The following is a 19,754-nucleotide window of genomic DNA, read 5'->3' as shown; positions in this document are numbered from 1 at the left end:
AGAAAAAACGCCTAAAGTGCTCGTGAAGCTCAAGTGCAGAAGATTTTCTTTCTGATGCTAAATAAGTGCAGCAGGAATTCCCCAAATGTGAAAATTCAAAGATGCCCTGAAACCGTTGAGGTCTTGCTGTTGAAAACATCTGGCTGTGAGAACTTTCCATGGCCTTTAGGCCCACAGGGTCTTCAGGAGGTTAACTGGAGGTCAACCATGGGTGTTGACGGCAATGTGCAGCAGTTGCCCTTCTCTCTGAGTGATAATCCAGCACACGGAGAAGGAAGTTTGAGAATTCAGAGGCTTCCTCTAGCAGAAAGTTATATTTCTCCACCAGAACGTCATAAAGTCTCCTCGGCCTCAGCGGACCAACATGATGGAGATCACCTGCACAGCAACATACAGTAAAAAAAACAGGGTTCGTTTTAGAAATTGAGCTAAACTTTAGTTTGAAGAAGAAGAAGGTGTGGTTGTACCTCTTTGGTCGAAGTATTGAGCTGATGTCTGTCTGACTGGACAACATCTGGAGGAATTCTGGCGAGGAGCTCGACGATTTGGCCGATGTGGTCTGAGGTGGACGGAGGCGCCACAAATGTTACGCAACACACACACACAGTTTCAGGACAAATTAGCATCTCCAGCTACAATGAAGGCGTGCTGTAATCCCATTTAATCCCGTGTCGGTGCGTGCCTCCTCTCTCTGTTAGTGTCAGCTCGCTGAATTAAACCCACCTGCCTCCAGGGACATGAACTCGCTGGCTTTGGGGTGGAACAACGAGTCTCCAGTGAGCAACTCGAAGGCCTGGGAGAATCCAGGGGAACATTCAGGGTCACATGTGTGGCTAGTTAAAGAGCCGTCCCAACTTGTGACTCTGCTTTTTGTTTTTCTTTAAACCAAACTAAGCAGTTTCACAAAACATTACTTTCCTAATCTACTATTAAATATTGGTTAATGGTTGCTATGGCAGAGAGTAAACAGGCGTCAAAATCACAGCTGAGCACTTAGTTTCCTCATAGTTATTGACACCTAGTGGGTATTTAATGTCAACCAAAATGTATTATTATCTGAGAAAAAAGTCTTGTTTAATACTTTAACTTCAGTTGTGATTAACAAATTTAAAGATTCCATTGATATTTTTTAACCCCTGCTATGAATTCCCACAAATAAAAAATACCAAAAGTTTCCAAAAAGATTAATTAGTTCTCGAGAGTAACATGGAAAAAGAAGTTGATCGATGAAGCAAAGCAGACATCATCAAACTGTGGTCAGCTGGTATCTCACCATGCAGGCTACACTCCAGATATCAGCTGGTGGACCGTACTCTGATCCAAGCAGGACCTGTAGAGACCGGTACTGACAGGTCTGGATCTCTTCACTGAAATGCTTGTACTGGGTCAGAACGGTGAGTCACACAGGACATCAGAAAATAACAAATACGCCAGTTGTGTGTATAGTTTTTGACTTTCAATATTTTAGTGTTTTATATTATGAATATTTATGAAAAGGCTTAAGATTTTAATAGATACTTTTTTTTTTAAAATGGCTAAACTATTTTGTGGCCACTAGGGGTCAGCAGACAGCTGTTTAAACATAAAATAGAGGTATTTGTAATTATGGGGTAAATCTCAAGTGGAAGAAAAGTGCTAGTGAAGTCAGATCACTGCGGTCAGTGAAAAATGGAGAACTAACCACCCAGCAGGAGCTTCCCAAATCAGCAATCTTCACAGAAATTTATTTTAACTTGTACAGATTCACTTCCTCTGTCTCTAAAATAGTCAAACAAATAATCATTGAACTCAGTTCAGTTAAGATAAATAACTGCTTTAATATTTAAAGCAGATTAAAAAAAGAATTTGAATGAGTCACTCCCCCCCTCCCTTGGTGATATATTACATTTAGTTTTTTTAATATATATGTTACTGATCAGCAGATGACAAACTTTCTATATCTGAAACCTGTAAACAAGAAAACAGCTGTGTCTGTGGTCTTGTTCCACTCTACAGCTGGTAAAGAGAGGGAGCTGCTGCCCCCTGCTGGTGTAACAGGGTTGTGCTCCTTCAGTAGCAGCAGAATGTTTTCTGGCTTAATGTCTGTGTGGATGATCTTACATGGAGTGTGAAGGTAGTCCGAGCTCTATGAAGGTACAGTCCATCTCTGATGTGACTGGTTGAAGTGAATTCTGGTCCAGTTCAAATATGAAAAGATGCGACTCCAGTCTAGATTTAAAAGTGAACTGTACCAGCTAAATGTTGTGGTAAGTTTTCAGCTAAAAGTTTGGTCCCCAGTCGAACTCAGTCTACTGGACTATCAGGTGTGAAAACAAAAATAATCTACATGCTTACACTACAACTCATCTGGAAAGAGGATAACACTGAACGCAGAGTCCACGCTTTACAATTTGACCCTCACTATACATCCTCCATCCCTAAAGTTCAGAAATAAACAAATAAAGGACACAGACCCCGTTGACCCCAGTCAGCTTGAATTCTTCAAGCAGCTGAATGATCCTTTGGCTGGAGGGGTGACAGCTAACAGGACCGCTGGACTGATCAAAGAGGGACAGGAGAAAAGGAAAACCTGGATAGTGCTCCCCCTGGAGGACTATGCAGGAACTAACAGGTTCCCCCTATTACTATCAGGTGTAAAGCACATGATTCACATACAGAGGTATGAGAGTCATGTACTTTACCTTTCTGCCTCTGCTGTGCTCCACCCTAATTGTTTTACTCTTTCCTCCCCTAAACTAACCTCACCTGAGGTCCATGAAGAGCCCTACTGTGGAGAAAAAGCCCCAGCCAAGATTAAACACCACCTGGCATCTTCTGTTCAAAGAGTCTCCAATCTGGACAGGGTGGTAACCACCTGCAGTAATAACATCCAGGATTAAACACAGGAACACACAGTAATACCCAGTCGGAACATGGAAACAAATGTCTCCCAAAGTAATCTGAATATTAAAAAAACAGGCAGGAAGCCGTTTTCACATGGCTTTGGAGAGCTACAGCTATTTCTGGCCTAGCACCATCCTCAGAAGCCCTTCCATGACCGTTTGTGAGTAATATGCTCAGACCTGCCTGCAGGATACTGGAGCAAGATGATGAATAATCCTGTTTCTGTCCTCCTGTAACCTGAACAACGCATGGCACGCTGGGTTTTGTTTTTGTTTTTAACAATCTCAAAGAACTTTTGAGTTGGATCTCTGTTTCCAATATCCCAGAACATGGGATGAGCTAGTGTGTAATTTATGACTGCGTTAGGGGTTTGTCGTATCTTACAGACAGCAGTGCTGATACCCTGCTTCATGTTAGGAGCATGAAGGAAGATCAGGAGGAAAAACATTCAGACTGAAGCATGAAATGAAGGATCAGGGCCACGAGAAGCGACTCAGATGTGAACCAAGCTAACTTGGTTCACATCTGAGTCGTCTCTGGTTTTATAGTAACCAGAGACGTTACTATAAACTGTCTCTGGTTTATAGTAAGAATAGTTTTCAGTAAAACTGAAACCTTAAAAAGCTCTGCAGCCCAACTTATTCTCAGAAAAACCTGGTTCAGATCACACTGCCTGTGTTCTCCGTCTTCATGATGGTGGCAAAGTGTTGCACTCACGTTTTATATGTTACAGTGTTGCTCTGATCCACATATTAATTTTGGATCGGTGCATCTCTACTACACATACTGTAGCGGTATTCTCTGGCTGACTTTCCCCCATGTAGAGATGATTGGGTTCTTTAGCTGTTCCTGAACCAGGGGTCTCAAACTCCAGTCCTCGAGGGCCGCTGTCCTGCAGTTTTTAGATGTCTCACAGGTACAAAACACTGGAATGAAATGTCTTAATTACCTCCTCCTTCTCCAGAGCCTTAATGACCTAATGATTCTATTCAGGTTTGATGCAACAGAGGCACATCTAAAAGTTGCAGGACTGCGGCCCTCGAGGACTGGAGTTTGAGACCCCTGTCCTAAACGGTCAGATGAGCCATCTCCGTTCCTAAAGAACACAAAACAGTGTAAGAAAGCAAAACACTGGACTCTTTTAGCCTCCTGTTTCACCCCGTCTTCATTCTGCAGGTAAAAGTGTTTGTGTGTCAGTGAGGAGTTTCCTCAGGGACCCTCTGCAGTGGAAACTCGTCCTGCTGCCGGGGACTCGGAAAGAAAATCAGCCGTGCCGGAACTTGCACTATTTCTGACTGCTGTAACTCATTTTGCCGTGCAACACTAGAACTCACTGTCCCACCTGCTGCCGACTCAAAAGCGGACTGCGTGGATGGAGGGCCTCTAGTCACGTCATGTCTGGAAATAATCAGCGCAACTTTGCTCTCTAGTTTTGAAGCATCTAATTGTAAAAGTAAATATGGTTTTTACATTCTCTACAAAATAAGCTGTTGTCTAAAGCTCTAAATAAGTCACTCTTCTAAAATACAGCTGATCTGTCTGTGTGTTGTTTCTTCACTGGTATGAGATGAAATGTTGAATTTCAAGCCTGCTTGGAAAGAAACTGTTTATCTGTGAGAAGTCAGTAATCTGTTTGATGAAGAAAATATTCCAACATGGAAATTCAACATCATAGTTTAAGAAAACCATATTCCATAATTGGTGACTTTGCATAATCCTGCAGTGAAACTCAAAGACAACATGCATCAGAGGAGCAAGAGTATACTCACATGTGACGCTGCATGGCCATCTGGTTTTGGATCTCAGTATCAACACCAACAGGGTTGTTTAGGGTTGTTGGTGAAGATGGAAACCTGGTTCCACGCTGAGACAACAGCCAAATGACCGGCGCTTTCACCTCTGATGCCGCAGCAGATAAACAGAGCGGGTGAAGGTGGGGGCTAGCAGCAGCAGCCGGAGTCAACGTGATCCAAACATGGAAATGTCCAGCAGACACTGAACTCACCAACCACACCAAGCCTTCACCTGGCTGCTGCCAGGTTTCACTCCCTCCGTCTTTCCTGGCTGGATTTAAATGTGGGGAAAGTCACAGAGGAATGAGAGAGGAATAAGGTCAACAGAGCTGGAGAGTTTTTCTTCTTGCTCTGCTCTCATGGGAAGGTTGACCTTTGGGCTAAACTTGGCTTCAAAGCAGAATCTCCGACCTCTGACACAAGATTAAGTATCACAATGAAGTCAGGAGGAAGAAGGCTGCATGAAACGTCAACGTTCCTTCTCATTTCTGTTAGAATTTGAGGGGTTTTCTATATTTTATGCCATATAAATTCAAATAAAGATTATAAAATGTTGTTGAGTAAATAAAACTTATGTAAAACTAAAAAGTTTCACATAAGTGCAAAAATTTCAAGCCTCAGCAGAATTATATGTACTTTACCTTAAAAATGCATCCTTACCTTTTGACTGAGACAGCACCAATTTATTGGCCAAAATTTGGGAGATTGGTGATCAGCTGATTTCCACATGAAACTGATCTTATCTACTTCTGCATACATCTGAAAATCAGCCACTGTCCCGTTTCCCGCTGCTGTGAGAGAGGGCTGACTGACAGAGCCGCCCACCAGGTCACGTCTGTATGTGTACCGTTAACGACAGTCGCTGTTGCCCAACTTGTCAATTTTGTCGAGATATTTAGTGACTTTGAAGACAAAAATATAGAAAGTGGTTACTGGTAATTGTCTGGAAAACTGCCACCGGGGCGCCCCTTCTTTGGACCTTTTCACGTTTTGTCATGTTATAACCACAAACCTCTGTGTATTTCAATGTGATTGGGTGTGTTAGCCAAACAAAGGCATGTTGGCTAACAAACAGGTTGCTAGCTGCACTCTGCTGTGAGCCAAGACAGATTTAATGAAACAAACTGTCAGAAAAACAAATAACCTGTTTGTACCCGATACTATCAATACTTTAAAACAAGCAGTTGTTATATCAAATTTTTAAATCTGTGTTGATTACTCTTCCGACTCCACAGGTCAGAATTCTGATTTAGATGGGCGTTGTAGTCGACTTTTAGAATTTGGGAGTGAGAAATTCTGACTCTGGTGTAAAAATAAATTGCAGCATCGCTTTGTTTGTGAAGCTGACAATTTTGTACAATTTCAATAATTTGTTATAGTGACTCTGGGCATGTGGGTATGAAAAAAATATGAATTGTTTTGCTGCTGACAACTGCAGTTGTTTTGACCATTTTTTATTTATTTATTTATTTATTTTTTTACATGGGATCAAAGTTTTGTTGACTATTATGAAATACAGAAAAAGAGCAAACTGGACATGAACAATGCACAGGGGGAAATAACCAGGAATTGCAGAATTAGCTGGAGCATTAACACGCTACAAGACTGCAGGCTTCAACAAATGTTTTCTTAGGCACTTCGTATTGCCTTGTTGATGAAAATGTGCTATAAAAATAAAATTAGCTTTGCCTTTACCTTAATTATACAGAGCTACACCTTCGTGATGACGCATTTGATCTTCAAATATAGACAAAAATCTTTTTCAGGGGAAAGCAAAAGAAAAGAGAAGATCCAGGAAGGTTTGAAGATGAGATTTTCCCTCTGGGCTGTAATATCGCAGCATCTCATTTTAATGCAGTTTTAATGACAAAAATAAAAAAGACTTTAAGTTGTTCTCCCTCAGCTGTTCCACTGGCACTGACAGTGCATTACTGTGTAGGTGTTTATCTGCTCACCCCCACTTATGTCCACAACTCTAATGAAGGGCCAGGCTTGAGCCAGTAGTGGCTGGTACCATTTTATTTTTCCAGAGGGTTGTAAGAAGACTCCTTCTGCAGGACAAGCACATGAACGTATTTTTCATAAATATAAGGCCAAGAAATCAGCACGGATCTAAATCCATGCAGGATTGGATGGATCATGAAGTCTCTGAACATTTTTAAACCTCTGATGCAACTTAGAATAAATATTCTAAAAAGCAAACAAATAGTTATTTTTGTTTGTATTTTATTGGGATAGACTAACAAATTGGCAAATTGGCACTACATGAACAAACTGGCTTGAATTGGTTAGAGGTCTAGACTTTGACTGAGCCATTCTGACAAATAAATAGGCTTTGATCTGATTTATCACAGTACTGTGATAAATCTACAACTGAGGTTCTTAAAGAAAAAGGTGAAAACATACCTACAATGTGTACATATGAATCACTTTATTGCATTGAATTAAGCTGCTGTTAGGCTCATCCTATCAGTTAGTCAGAGAAAGCTAAGAGTTGAGATTACTGGGTAACGGTATGTATCTACAGAACACACATCAGAACTGATTAAACATAATCAGCAGGCAACGTTAATGTGCATTGTAAAAAAAAAAAAAAAAAAAGAAAAAGATTTTATGTACAAGGTAACTGCTTGCAGCAATGTGAAATCATAATCCCCAACTACCTTATAATGTGGGGGAACAGACAGTGATTCATCTGAAAAGCTGATTGTGACTTTGATTCTGTCTTGATCCATTACAGTTCTCTCAGAGCAACACCACACGGCACAAAACGGAAGGACAGAGCTGCTTCCCTACCACAAAAACAAGAATCTGAATTAGTGAGACGCGACCAACACGGGTTTGTAGGCCTGACAGTAACAAAAAAGACCAACAGCAGAAGCACTAAAATAAATAAACAATAAATTAAAATTGAAAACGAGACTAAAAGCCTTCCAACATGTGGCATCGCAGAGCAGGAGGCACATCGTTTAAAATCCTACAGGTTGAATTATTCACAAGATAAAAAGCTTCGCTCTGCCACCAGACTGCTAAAACCTCACATCCACTTTGACAGCAACAACATAAATGTTAACTAAAGAAAGAAAAAAACAGCACAGCTGACTTGTCAGTTCAGACATAAAAAACAACAGATGAGCTCTTTGATGTACAGTAGTAACAAGTAGATGGGAAGTGGTTGCTTAAAATAAAAAAGCCTCCTCTCACCCAAAATACAACCGAAATCCATCCAAAAGAAAAACACAATGAATAAAATTAGTGCAAGTAATGCAACCGAATACAATTTTGTAAATGCGCATGTAGAACAGATTTGCAAAAACACAGAGAACTAACTGTATTAATTATTTTTCAAACTTCTACGGGATTTTAAAGATGTCATTATTGCCGTCTTTTCTGCATCAACATATGAGCTTTGGGAAAATAAATCAGAGTGAACTGGAATCTAATTTCCAAAGTTGACACTGAATATTAAACCAATGTGTTGAGATGCACCAATCAGAGATTTACAGCTGATTTCTGATCTCTGGATTTCTCTGTAAATAGCTAATTCTATGTGTAAATTCTACAGGATGTGGATTCCTACTAAAACCTTTCCAGATGGTTTTGTTCTTTCTCACAGTCTTGTTTCTTTATAGATAGCATCTCTATGTTACACCTAGTTGTGCATCTTCAGTCAGTAACGGTTAAGACACCGAAGAGCGTTCAGTGTGAGATGGTTGCAGTTCACTGACTGGAACAAAGATCCAGTCTTGTTCCAGTCAGTGTTTGAAACACTGACTGGAAACCTGTTTAGGTTTCAAACAGGGCGGTGCAGATGGAAATCATTTTCAAAGCCTGTACAAATGTGTCAGGGTCTTTTCTCAATGTCAGTTTGTTTCTGAGGGAATTTCATCAGTCACAGCAGTTCTTTTACTAATTTTGTGTTCTTCATTTTACTTATAAAGAACCCTATTTGTTCACTTAAAGTTTAAGTGTTTAGTCAATATGATCAAACTTATGTTGAGCAATTCAAACAATGCAGATAATTACAAAATCCACATCAACATTAGAGAAGATGACCCAAAATGTTGTCTTTGACAAAGAAAGGAAAACAAACCCACAGTAGTCCTTCCTGTAATCCAGGCAGCCAGACAGAAGTAAAAACAACGTGTAAAAAAGTTCAGAAGATTTTTAGTGTAAGACTTGGAGGAAGGGCTTAAAACAGGGAGAAAAAGTCATTATGTTTGCATCCTGTATGTAAGACTTGGAGAGAAAAAGAAAAATGTTCCAACATTTAGGGTAAAATGTACCTTTTGGAATAAAAAGTTAACCTTGATGGGTGGGAATGTTCTGCTCGGTTTGCCCAGATAAACAAAGCAAATAATGTTTTACATGATACGTCTTTCCCTCCAAGAGTTAAATCCCAGGAGGAAAGCCAATAACGCAAAATGTTTCGATGTGTGCTTCATTCCACAGTCTTTTCACATTTCTCCCTCCTTATTGAAGTGGCGTCCTTTTTCTCCCAGAGAGAGGACCACTTACATCACCAGAAACGTGGTCCAGTCCGTCAACGCCAGTCTCTCTCTTCACGTAAAACCAGTCCTTCCAGCAATACCACAGTTCAAGTCACAATATTTCTTTGTCTTCTTTTGTCCTTAGATAAAAATAACTTTTTTTTGTCCAAGAGACCAAGGACAGGTATTCCTAACGATACCTTCCTTTTATGAGTCGAGACAATATTTCCCCTGGTGCCGGGGTCATAGGTCTGTTACCTTGTTTTCAACGGCAGCAGCGATCTGTTGGAGTCTGTAACCGAGCTGCATCTTTTGAGCTGTAGCATCCTCTTCCAAAGCTGTGATAATCTGACAAAAGAAGCAAGGAGTCGATGAGAAAATCTGGTAAAAACAGATGGTGAACAAACCAGGAAGCAGCAATAAGTCACATTGGTCTTCATTAATATATTTGATTTATAAAACCATGTATAAACCATTCATATATTTGATTTTTGTCTAGAGTACAAAAACTGTTACAAAACAAATCCCAACCAACAACAAATTCAAAAAATGTTAAAGAATTGCTGAAAAACACTTAATCCCTGTTCAGAAAGAAATTCTGCATCCTGGACAAGACCTCGATAATTTTATAACCAGCCTCGCTAGACAATATCTTAAACCTGATCAATGGTGAGCTCCATGAACTAAAAAGCTTGTTGCCCTAACCCTAAAGCATGAAAAATAAATATTCGTTCTGCTGGCGCTGAAGAGCTACGCCAACATGATATTTAGTGGAGCTAATGTTAGAGCAGCAGTGTCGCCCTCAACAAGGTCAGACATGTTAGTGCACATCAACTGGTTCTGTTGTACTTCAGGATGTAATTTAATTGTTGCTCTGGTCACAAGACAGACAAACATCATTTTACTCTCATTGTGACTTTGAGCCAACTGGTCTGTTGATACCATCAAACTGGGTTAGTTTTACTCAAGTTATCATCCAGTGAGAATCTTACACCTGTCCATATGGAATGCAGGGTAAATCAGAAAGCTCCTGTGAAACTCACTTGATCGTAGTATTTGTTGATGTACTTGTACAGCTCATGTAAAGCCACATGGCAGTTGACCTCTGCAGCATAATTCTGTTTTGGGGCAGAAAAACATGTTAGAGAAAAACAGCAATAGCTGTAAATATTTCAATTTAAAACATTTTAATGATGGATGCCAACTACTGGGCCTCCACAGTGTTTACGTACACGGGAGAGTTCTGCAAGAGCCGAGTTCATCTCCTGGTCACTGGCAGAGATGGTCTGTTTGATGTCAGCATAGTATCTACAAAAAGAAGAAGAAAAGAGAAAAACAGAGTTATGTTACAAAGAAAATGACATGAAGAAATGATTTATGTATACTGCCATATATACTGTTGTTTTTGTACTTTTGTTTTAAATATATTTTGTTCCAAAACTCTGACAGATGCATATATGATACAGAAAATAAATACAAGAGTTTATTCAGTGGTTCTTAAGCTAACCTCATAAGGTCAGTGAAAGCAGCTATTTTGTTGGACAGACTCCTGCTCAGTGAAGCTTTAACATATCACTAGCACTAGCGCAATCTGCATGGTTTAATGTTCAGCTGACAGTAGCAACTGTAGCAGTCTGCTTGCAGACTATCCATGCATGGCAGAGCCTGCAGGCTCAGTCTACCTTCTGTCTGCCACTAACAGATGTCCTCAGCTTCACTCCCTCTTCTCTCCTCCGGAGAGTTTTATGTGCCTGCGGTCAGCCGGGCGACCGGCTGCCATATTCTTACCTCTCCACCATCTGTTTGTAACGTGGGATGTCTCTGGCATACAGCAACTTGTTGATCGGAGAATCCTGCACAAAGAAGACACATGAAGTACTGACATGTCAAGTAAATGTTTAGTACAATACGAATTTAAAAAAGGAGTAACTGACTCTCTTTTGTATGCACAAGATAGCTTTTAGCCTCATTGCTACATGTTAATTATTAAGCTGCACATTAACAAAGACCTTTGATCTCACTACATTGAGCTGGGCTTTCATTACTCATTTCCTAGACAGGGTTAATTATAGTTTTTATGTTAAAACATTAAAATGTGGCAGATATTTTTGTAGTTCCCAGGATGTAAAAATCAAATATTGGAAACAGGAAGTAAGTCAGAAGAAAGAAGATGGAATGAAAGAATGAAAGGAGGAAAGTTTGAAATAGAGAGAACACTGGGAAGAAAGGAAAGACAGTAAAAGTTGAAAAGGAAGAAAGAAAGAAACAGAAAGAGAGAAAGAAATTGATGGATGGACAAATGGGTAGATATACAAGCAAATAGATAAAGGGACGGATGGAGAAAACATGGACGATGGCTGATTGGGTGGATGAATGAAGAAATGACTGACAGATGGCAGCAGGAGGTATGCATGTGTTGTGAGGAGTGGCTCTGATCTCCTCACCCTCCCCAGCTTGTGATCAGCGATGGTGCAGGAATCCATGAAGGTCTGAGCGATGACAGACAGAACGGCATCCACATGATCCGAGGTCTGCACGTCAAAGATGAACTGGGGGTTCTTCAGAATATTGATCCAGAACCGCAGCGGTAAACTGGATGAAAACATGATGGAGCTATAAAATCACCAAATATAACAGTAGAGAAACATCTGTAGCACTGAGTATGAGTTATAAAATCTTTGTCAGTAAAGAGAGACAAAGACTCCCTATAACCCATGTGCAGCTCTGCCCACACAGCAGCAACAGTCAGGTGTCCCTCCCTCCTCCCTACATCCAGACCTGAGCTACCTGTTAGTTTTCCAGATGTGGATGGTCTCTGGGTCTGTGATGTTGTGCTGCAGAGCCTGCTCGTCCAGCAGGTCAAAAAAGTACTTGACAGCCAGAGGCACGGGGCGGCTGGTGCTCAGGATGGCAGTGAATAAATCATCCACAAACTTCTGCAGAGTGCCCTGAGATAGTGCAGAGAAGGTGAAGGTAAGAAATGGCTTTCAAAATAAAAGACAAGAGGCTGTCGGTGACAGGCAACACCTCAAACTTCACATCTGAAGGTTACCACACCTGAGGACATTTAAATTAAATTAAAACAAAGTGAATGAACATTAACTTCTTTAGATATTGTTTGTAGAATCCTCTGCTACTTGTTCTTGTAGTGCTTTAAAGGAGCCCTATTCTGTATTTTTCAGGCTTGCTGAAGGGTTTTTAAAGTTTTTTCCCTTTTTTCTAAAATTTGAGCTTCTTACTTTAACCCTTGAGGAATCTTGGCTGTGCAGAATGGGACATTCTGCTTTACTGCTTCTTTGACCCTCAATATTAAAGGTCAGATTAAAGGTTAATTCTATAAAACTTATCCAGGACATAAAAAAAATAAATGTTTTTGTCCCTTTTATTGTAAGATACATAGAACAAAAACACTTTGTGTACACTTAAGTCCTTCTGTCCCATATTTGTCCCATTGACTGATTATAAGTACATATTGTCAGTGGGCAGTCATCTTAGCATTTTAAAATAACTTTCCCATCAAAACCAAACTAATCTAAGCTTATGCCTTCAAAATACAAGAAAAACTTGCTTTATGTGTGATGACCCTCCTAGTATTATCACAGGACCCGCACCTTTATTCTGAAGAGGACAATCAGCACTGTCCATTTTTTTTTTTTTTTTTTCCAGGAATCCTTTGCTCCATTACCTCATTGTAGGTGATGGAGCAAGGTATCCATCAAAGAACTATCCAGAACAGAACCAGCCTTCTTTATCAGACAGCTGAGCCTCTAAGTCCCTGGTTCTGATGCTATTTGAAATCATTACATTCTCCTCAAAGGTTTAACGTACACAATTTATTTGAATATCTTCCCCTGGATCTACTAATCAGGCAGAAAATAATAAAGTTGAACACAAAATAGACCCAACAAGCCGATTCCCAAGAACAGATTTTCTATAAACCTGCCCCACAGCAGAAGATCAAATGAATCTATCAGATCTTGTATCTCGTCAGATTTTTATTCACAAGAGCTTGAAGACAACGCCACACACTTTGCTGTCAAGTTTCTTCACTTTAATAAATTAAAAAAAGTTAGGTAATAAGAAGTTGGCCAATTTCTGATCTGTGATTTTATTGTTAACTTCTGACCTCCTTCAATTGATTTTAGCAGCTGCTGTAAAACACATTTTACTAATTAAAGCAAAAACAAAACGATTAAACTTTTAGCAATATGGACATCGAGCAATAGAAAAACAAAAGTCTCTCTGTACATTCTAGAGTGTGTAGATGTTTGCCTGTACTTTAAGATTTCTAAAAAGATTGCTGGCATTTCTACATCTAGAATGCTTTATGACAGACAGACGTTGAAGGTCCAAAAGTATAAAGTATAGCAACTTTGTTGTGCTGCATTTAGCCTTCCTGTTGTCTGCCTCTCTCTGTATCTCTCTCCCTCAATTTGAATAAATTACAGATATGAGTGAATACAAATCAGTTTAAAACAAATTAAACTGATTTGTATTCTGTTTAATTTGAACTGAATACAAATCAGTTGTATTATGATCTTCTGACGTAAGATCATAATAAGTTTTCTTTGTTTATCAACAGTGTTTGTAGTGTTACTGAAAATTCAACCTTTACTGATTGGAATAAAAATGGATTTTTGGATGTACTGACGGCTACCAGTCACCGGCTAGATCTATAGACACCTTGATCAAGAATATTTGAAATATTGCAAAAAGTATATGTTTTTTAATACACAAACTGTATTGTAACAGATTGTTGGAGTCAACATGAGACTAAGGAGCCTGATGAAGACATTTAAACATCTTTTGTTCATTGGAAAATTTATCATTTCATATAATAACCCTAAAAAATTTGAAAATAATAGTGATGCACATTAATAAATGAACTGTGCCCTGTGGTAGACTTATAACACACAATTTAGGTTTTACTTTTAGACATGTTATAAATTTTATCTTACAGCCCACTGGGTCTCAAAGTTTGTCTGAAAGTGAACATTTAAAGTAAAACAAAGCATTGGGTCACATTCATCATGAAAATGAATCTTTCACATGCTTTTAATAATGGAAACACACATTAGTTCACAATGCATGGAGGTTTCAGTTTGGAATCAGAAAGACACAGAGCCGTGGCTCGTTAAGGCCGTTGCGCTTCACAAGAGATAAATATGAAGGACAGTGTGAAAAAAAGCAAACGACAGAATTTGTTTTTTTTTTGTTTTTTTTAAATGGAAGCTCCATCTGAGGGAAACATTACTGACGTTTTACTGCATCATTAGGCTGGAGTGGAGGACGAGAACAAAGTTACACAGTAATAAATCATTGAAGACTTCTGGGGAAGACTAATATTCTATTATTGATGTTTAAGCGACTAATGCTGGTGGCGGTTGGAATAGTGACATTTAAAGTGTTTTTCCTGCTCATGCTGCCAACTCGCTTCGGACCACGTCCAATCATAGAAGTGCGTTTAATCGACTGCACTCGTTTAATTGACTGTTTGAGCTCAAAACATGTTACTTAAGCTTCCACCAATCAAAAGGCGGATCTCATTTCTTCCCCCTGGGCCGTGTTACCTTCATGGACAGCAGCCGTGTGAGGTAGATCTCAGGAATGGCCTTGGCTCGTTCCCCTCCTTTCTCCCGCACGCTGCCCCGCCGGTGCTTCGGCAGCTCTGATTCGTCGCTGGCTTTCACCAGGTGCCAGAGCCTCACCCCGCCCTCCTCCCCATCGTCCAACATAGGGGTCTCTGTAGGGCAGGGGGGACAGCTGGGTCAGGATGGCTGACACTCACTATTAAGTACATTATCTCTGTATCATCTGAAATATAATGTTGTATGCTAATGATATATTATTATAGTACATAATAATAAAATATTGAAATATTACTGCTTAAAAAACTGATATGAAATTAATAAACATATTTCATACTTTTTATGTTCATCACCTTTGGGAAACTTCACATTTTTCTATATTTTCCTTACAATGAATCTGCAACTGATTTCAAAATACCTATTTATCGACTTATTTCCGAAAAAAATATCCATTTTCATCTTCAGCCTCAAAACTTCAGTGTAAGTATTGTAACCAAAGCTTTATGTTGTAATATTTTTCTTGCTTGTATTCCTGTGTATTTGTGACTTACTTTCTCCAGGCATGTAGTCGTGGCTGTCATGCAGGTGATGCTTGTTGTTCCTGGGAACGAGGGCCACGGTTGCTCCGTCAGGGACCTGCTCAGGCATCGCAGTTGTTAAACGTTTTCCCCATGAACGCAAAAAAACACTCATCCACACAAAAAGTTGGTCAAAAAGTATTTGCTCCCTCAACATTTCTGCATTTTGTAACATTACAGCCACTAACCTTCATGTCCTTTAAGATGAAGGTTAAAAAAAGCCTTAATGTTTTTCAACCTTTTTAACATTAATGTCCACATCAAAAGGCAGTGGGAAAGGAAACATATGTGTAGCTTTAAACATTTTTGATGAAACAAGCCTCTCTTTACTTTGATAATTATTGTATGTTATTATGATAACTAGAATTATGATTTTCACAAACCGAGTCTTTGGTGCCACCCTGGTTACTTTTATTTTACTTATTTATCAGGGTGATGTTTACTTTTTCCATACACACAAAAAACAGAATACAATGCTGAACAAAAAAATCAAAACAAATAAAAGTAAAAAAGTAAAAGTAGAACAAAACTTGGTCCCTACATGCAGTCCGTCATGGGCGGAGCTACAGCATTGGGTTAATTTAAATGCATGTCACAATTTTCAGATTTTGTTGTTAAACATTCTAAAAACCATTTGGGACTGTCCTTCAGCTTCAATATTTTGTTAGTTTTTCACATAAAATATGACTGAAATACATAAAGATTTGTGGTTATAAAGTAAAAACGTTGGAAAAAAACCAACACATCGTCAAGGGGTATAAATACTTCAGCAGGGTGTGGTAAGTAGTTTAGAGACATGCACTGACCTTGTAGTGCTGTAATGTGTTGAGGCGCTTCCAGGAGCCTTGAACTACTGATGTCAGGTCTTCATCTGACAGGATGAGGTGACCTGCGACCCCGGCCCGCCACTCTGCAGGGGAGAAACGTTCACAACAAGTCAAGTTTCTCCTGATCATTGAGCATTTAAGACTTCCAGGTAACACAACAAAGTAAATAAGTTAACAAGGTATTATGAACTGGAACTACATTTCATCATAACAAAGTATTGAGTATAACTTGAGTTACACGAGGTAAAAATATGATTTGACAAGCAAGCACTTCACTTAAAGTCGCCCCATTAGGTAAAAGACAGAAAAACCTTGGGGACAATACCATGTGTCAAAATAAAGCAAATAATTTAACATTTGCAAAGAGTCAGCCACACGGAGCTTACAGCAGAATGACACGGCCAAACTGTGAGGAAAAGTTAAGAGTTTGAAAATAAGCTCTAACCAAGATGCAGTGAGTCGATGTGTGGCCTCTGTGAAAACGACATTCCTTTCCAGGACTGCTCCAGAACCTTCTCCTTCACCTGGGTGATGGTGTCACAGTCCAGAACTTTTGCCGGAACCGTCTGATTGGTAGTGGCTCCACCGGTGGCTGTGGCCGGCATCGCAACGTTCAGAGTCTAGATGAGGGATGAAAGCTGTTAAAGACACTAAGATCTTCTTTTTAGGCTGCATTCATACCAAACTATAGCTTGTTTCTTCCCTAAAAATCTGGTTCATTGGGGGAGGTGTGACTGTGCAATCCAACTCTCATCTCGTTGAAATATGAATAAAAAAACAAGGTATAAGACTATTTTTCTTGGGTGCTGTATAAATATTGTATCAATTTCCAATGCAGGTGACACAATGGGGCTAATCCTCACCAGCGTGCGGTACTCCACGTCCTCCCGTAGCAGCCGGTTGTCATTGAGCGTATATTTGGCTTTTCCTGTCACGGCGTCCACAGGTCCTTTGTCCACCTGGTGTTTTATCGCTCTGAACAGCATGTAAAACGATTCCCCCGCTGATTCCTGGCCAAGCAGAAAGGATTTATTCACTTAGGAAATCCTCCAATGCCAACTGTTCTCTGCCTCGGCAGCCAGGTCCGACTGGCGTCCCTTGAGAACTACATTTGATTCACATCAAATGAATCACATTTCAGGTTTGATTCAAGTTGCAGATGATCTGTGGAAGGGTTTCACACCTTGATTTATAGTACAAGACGCAGTTAGAAAACACAGTACAGTAGCCATTAGAAAATTTTATAAATAAAATCAAAGGCTGGACCAGAATCTGTACTGCACTGGTTGGGTTTGAGTTAGGCTGAACTCTATTTCCCATGGTTATCCCTTCCCCAGTCCAGAGATGCACTGATCCGATATTAACTTTATGTACCCGATTAACAAGGGAAGGTCTATTCAGTCTAATTCTATGCTATGTGCTGTGAGCAACATCATGCTTTATTATTTATTTTACATTACATTTAAAATTCCTAATTTGAATATCGGAACTATTTGAAAGAAGGTTTGGTGCAGTTTGTTTTTACATGTTTGACTGAGGTAGTCAACCTACTGCTGTCTGTGTTTAAAAATAGAAATGTTTTCAATCAATTCAGCATTATTTTTCTGCATCAGATCGGTACTGGCAAATACTTAACTTCAGATATCAGTACCGGAAGTGAAAAAAAGTTAACCGGTTCCCATTCCTTATTTACTGGTATATATAACATTGGTATTGGTATATATATTGGGATACGGACATAAATACATGCCATCTGAAAGCCAATCAGATGTAACCTAGTCAAAAAGAAAGACTTAAATGTGTTTATTTTATTTACTAAAAATGTTTCTGTCAATAATCTCAACATCTGCATCACTATAAAAAAATTTGGCAATGACTATATGGTGACTAGAGACTTTTGTTTATGTTTAGCAGTTATTAAGCCCATAATTGGTGATAAAGCATAAATATCCAGCATCACATACCCTCAGAAAGGTGTAGAGACAGATGGACATCCAGTTTGTCAGCAGCTTCTCCACCACTGATTCTGTTCTGGAGAAGAAAGAAAAACAAAAAGTTCTCACAGAAACTACAAGCAAGTGGGAGGAAAAAGATTACCTGTTCGCTTGTTGATAAGCAGGCCTCACCTTCTGAGCATGAGTTTGGGATTTTTGGCCACATATTGCTCCACCAGGTCGTTCAGCAGCGTTTTCAGGATATCCGTGAAGTACTCCAGTTTACCGTGCAGCGCCACCGTCAGCAGAGAGGCCACATAGGCCCGGTCTCTGGGGGAAAATGTCCGCTGGACCTCTAGAGTGTGAATAAACTATGGGGGGAAACACACAGGTGTGAAAACAACTGCTTTTTGTCCAACACTAGAGAAAATATTTGAATATCTTACCTTGGTGAGGAACAGTTTGCTGTTGAGCAGGTTGGACAGCTGAACCAGGCCCTGCTCCACCGTCTGTCTCCGGCTCTCCGGAACGTCCAGATCTCGCCTCAGGGGCGACTCCTGGTGGCCTGGGAAGAAAATGCGCTCTGCGTACGCCCGGTAGTCGAGGAAGGGAATCCCTGAGCCCACCAAATCACTGGACATGTCCATCATCTCCGTCATCAGGTCTACAAAGCGAAAGTGGAAGTCAGCTGGTTTGCTAAGCTTCCTCTGAGGTGAGCAGAAGCTGAGAGGAGAAAACGACACTACCTGTGAACTCCTTCTTGCAGCGGTCCCTGACACTGGTCTCCAGGTTCTCCAGCTGGATCTGGACCTTTTTGTAGTCTCTCATGGCCTGCTTGCTCTTCCTCCTAACCAATAGAGAAACAGAGCGCAGGTCACGCTCTGGTCAAGAAACACAGTCAAAGTCTACTCTGATCAGAGCGTTTCTATGGTTACCTGTATATCAGCACTATGATGACCACAATAAGAGCCACGATGGAGGCTCCCACCCCGACCCCCACCTGAGCCTCCAGAGGAAATGTAGACTGGGCCTGGATGTCGTATTTCACTCTTCCCAGGGGGAAGTTCAGATTTCCCATTTTCACCTGAAAGCAACATTTACACAGATGTTTATTCTTTCTCTGGTTAATCTAAAATACTAATCACATTTTACTCATTTTTATTAACATTTCTGTTATTATTGCACTTCTGTCTTTCTGTAGCATTGCCATTGTATTGTAAATAGTGTGTTGTGTTTTTTAAGTTTAATACAAATGCACATTATGCATGATGTAATGTATGTACAGCATTTGTATAATAACTGAAAGTAACATAGTTACTTGATTGTACTATAAAATAGCAGATAACACTGCTCTTTAAGTTATAAATCAATGTAAAACCCTTCGTCCTTCATTGGATGGAAGACAAAACATTTCTTTCCATATTCAGTTTGAAATTGGTAACCATAAATTCTATATTGTACACTTTTTATGACTAAATATGAATCCTGCATGTTGGTAAGCTTGCTGAAAATACTCACTCCATTTTCAGAAGAGAGCTCTGAATTTTTAAAGCTTATTAGGATATTATTTTATAACCTAATTCAACTTCCTCTCTGACCTGTATGCTGTGCTCTTTTGTTTTCATCATGATGCTTATTCTCTAACAAACCTCTGAGGCCAG

The 19,754-nt window shown here is 39.8% G+C and overlaps 1 protein-coding gene across 1 annotated transcript in view; it reads right to left on the bottom strand.

Annotated features, from left to right (window-relative positions):
- Positions 1–217: 217 nt before the first annotated feature.
- LOC122826479 (plexin-B1-like) overlaps positions 218–19,754 on the bottom strand; it is an 82,349-nt gene continuing 62,812 nt past the window's right edge. Inside the window, exons 23-40 of the mRNA XM_044108451.1 lie at positions 19,029–19,177; positions 18,840–18,940; positions 18,540–18,757; positions 18,286–18,464; positions 18,124–18,190; positions 17,023–17,169; positions 16,605–16,779; positions 16,139–16,242; positions 15,306–15,390; positions 14,737–14,909; positions 11,954–12,114; positions 11,611–11,758; positions 10,955–11,019; positions 10,399–10,474; positions 10,210–10,284; positions 9,425–9,514; positions 468–559; positions 218–378 (exon numbers count right to left, since the gene is read on the bottom strand). Of these exons, the coding sequence (XP_043964386.1) occupies positions 375–378; positions 468–559; positions 9,425–9,514; positions 10,210–10,284; positions 10,399–10,474; positions 10,955–11,019; positions 11,611–11,758; positions 11,954–12,114; positions 14,737–14,909; positions 15,306–15,390; positions 16,139–16,242; positions 16,605–16,779; positions 17,023–17,169; positions 18,124–18,190; positions 18,286–18,464; positions 18,540–18,757; positions 18,840–18,940; positions 19,029–19,177 (2,109 nt within the window). The 3' untranslated portion in view covers positions 218–374. The remainder of the gene's footprint in view (positions 379–467; positions 560–9,424; positions 9,515–10,209; positions 10,285–10,398; positions 10,475–10,954; positions 11,020–11,610; positions 11,759–11,953; positions 12,115–14,736; positions 14,910–15,305; positions 15,391–16,138; positions 16,243–16,604; positions 16,780–17,022; positions 17,170–18,123; positions 18,191–18,285; positions 18,465–18,539; positions 18,758–18,839; positions 18,941–19,028; positions 19,178–19,754) is intronic.

Source organism: Gambusia affinis, linkage group LG01 (genome assembly GCF_019740435.1).
Source record: "Gambusia affinis linkage group LG01, SWU_Gaff_1.0, whole genome shotgun sequence".
Taxonomy (NCBI): Eukaryota; Metazoa; Chordata; class Actinopteri; order Cyprinodontiformes; family Poeciliidae; genus Gambusia; species Gambusia affinis.
This window is presented reverse-complemented; position numbering and strand designations above follow the sequence as displayed.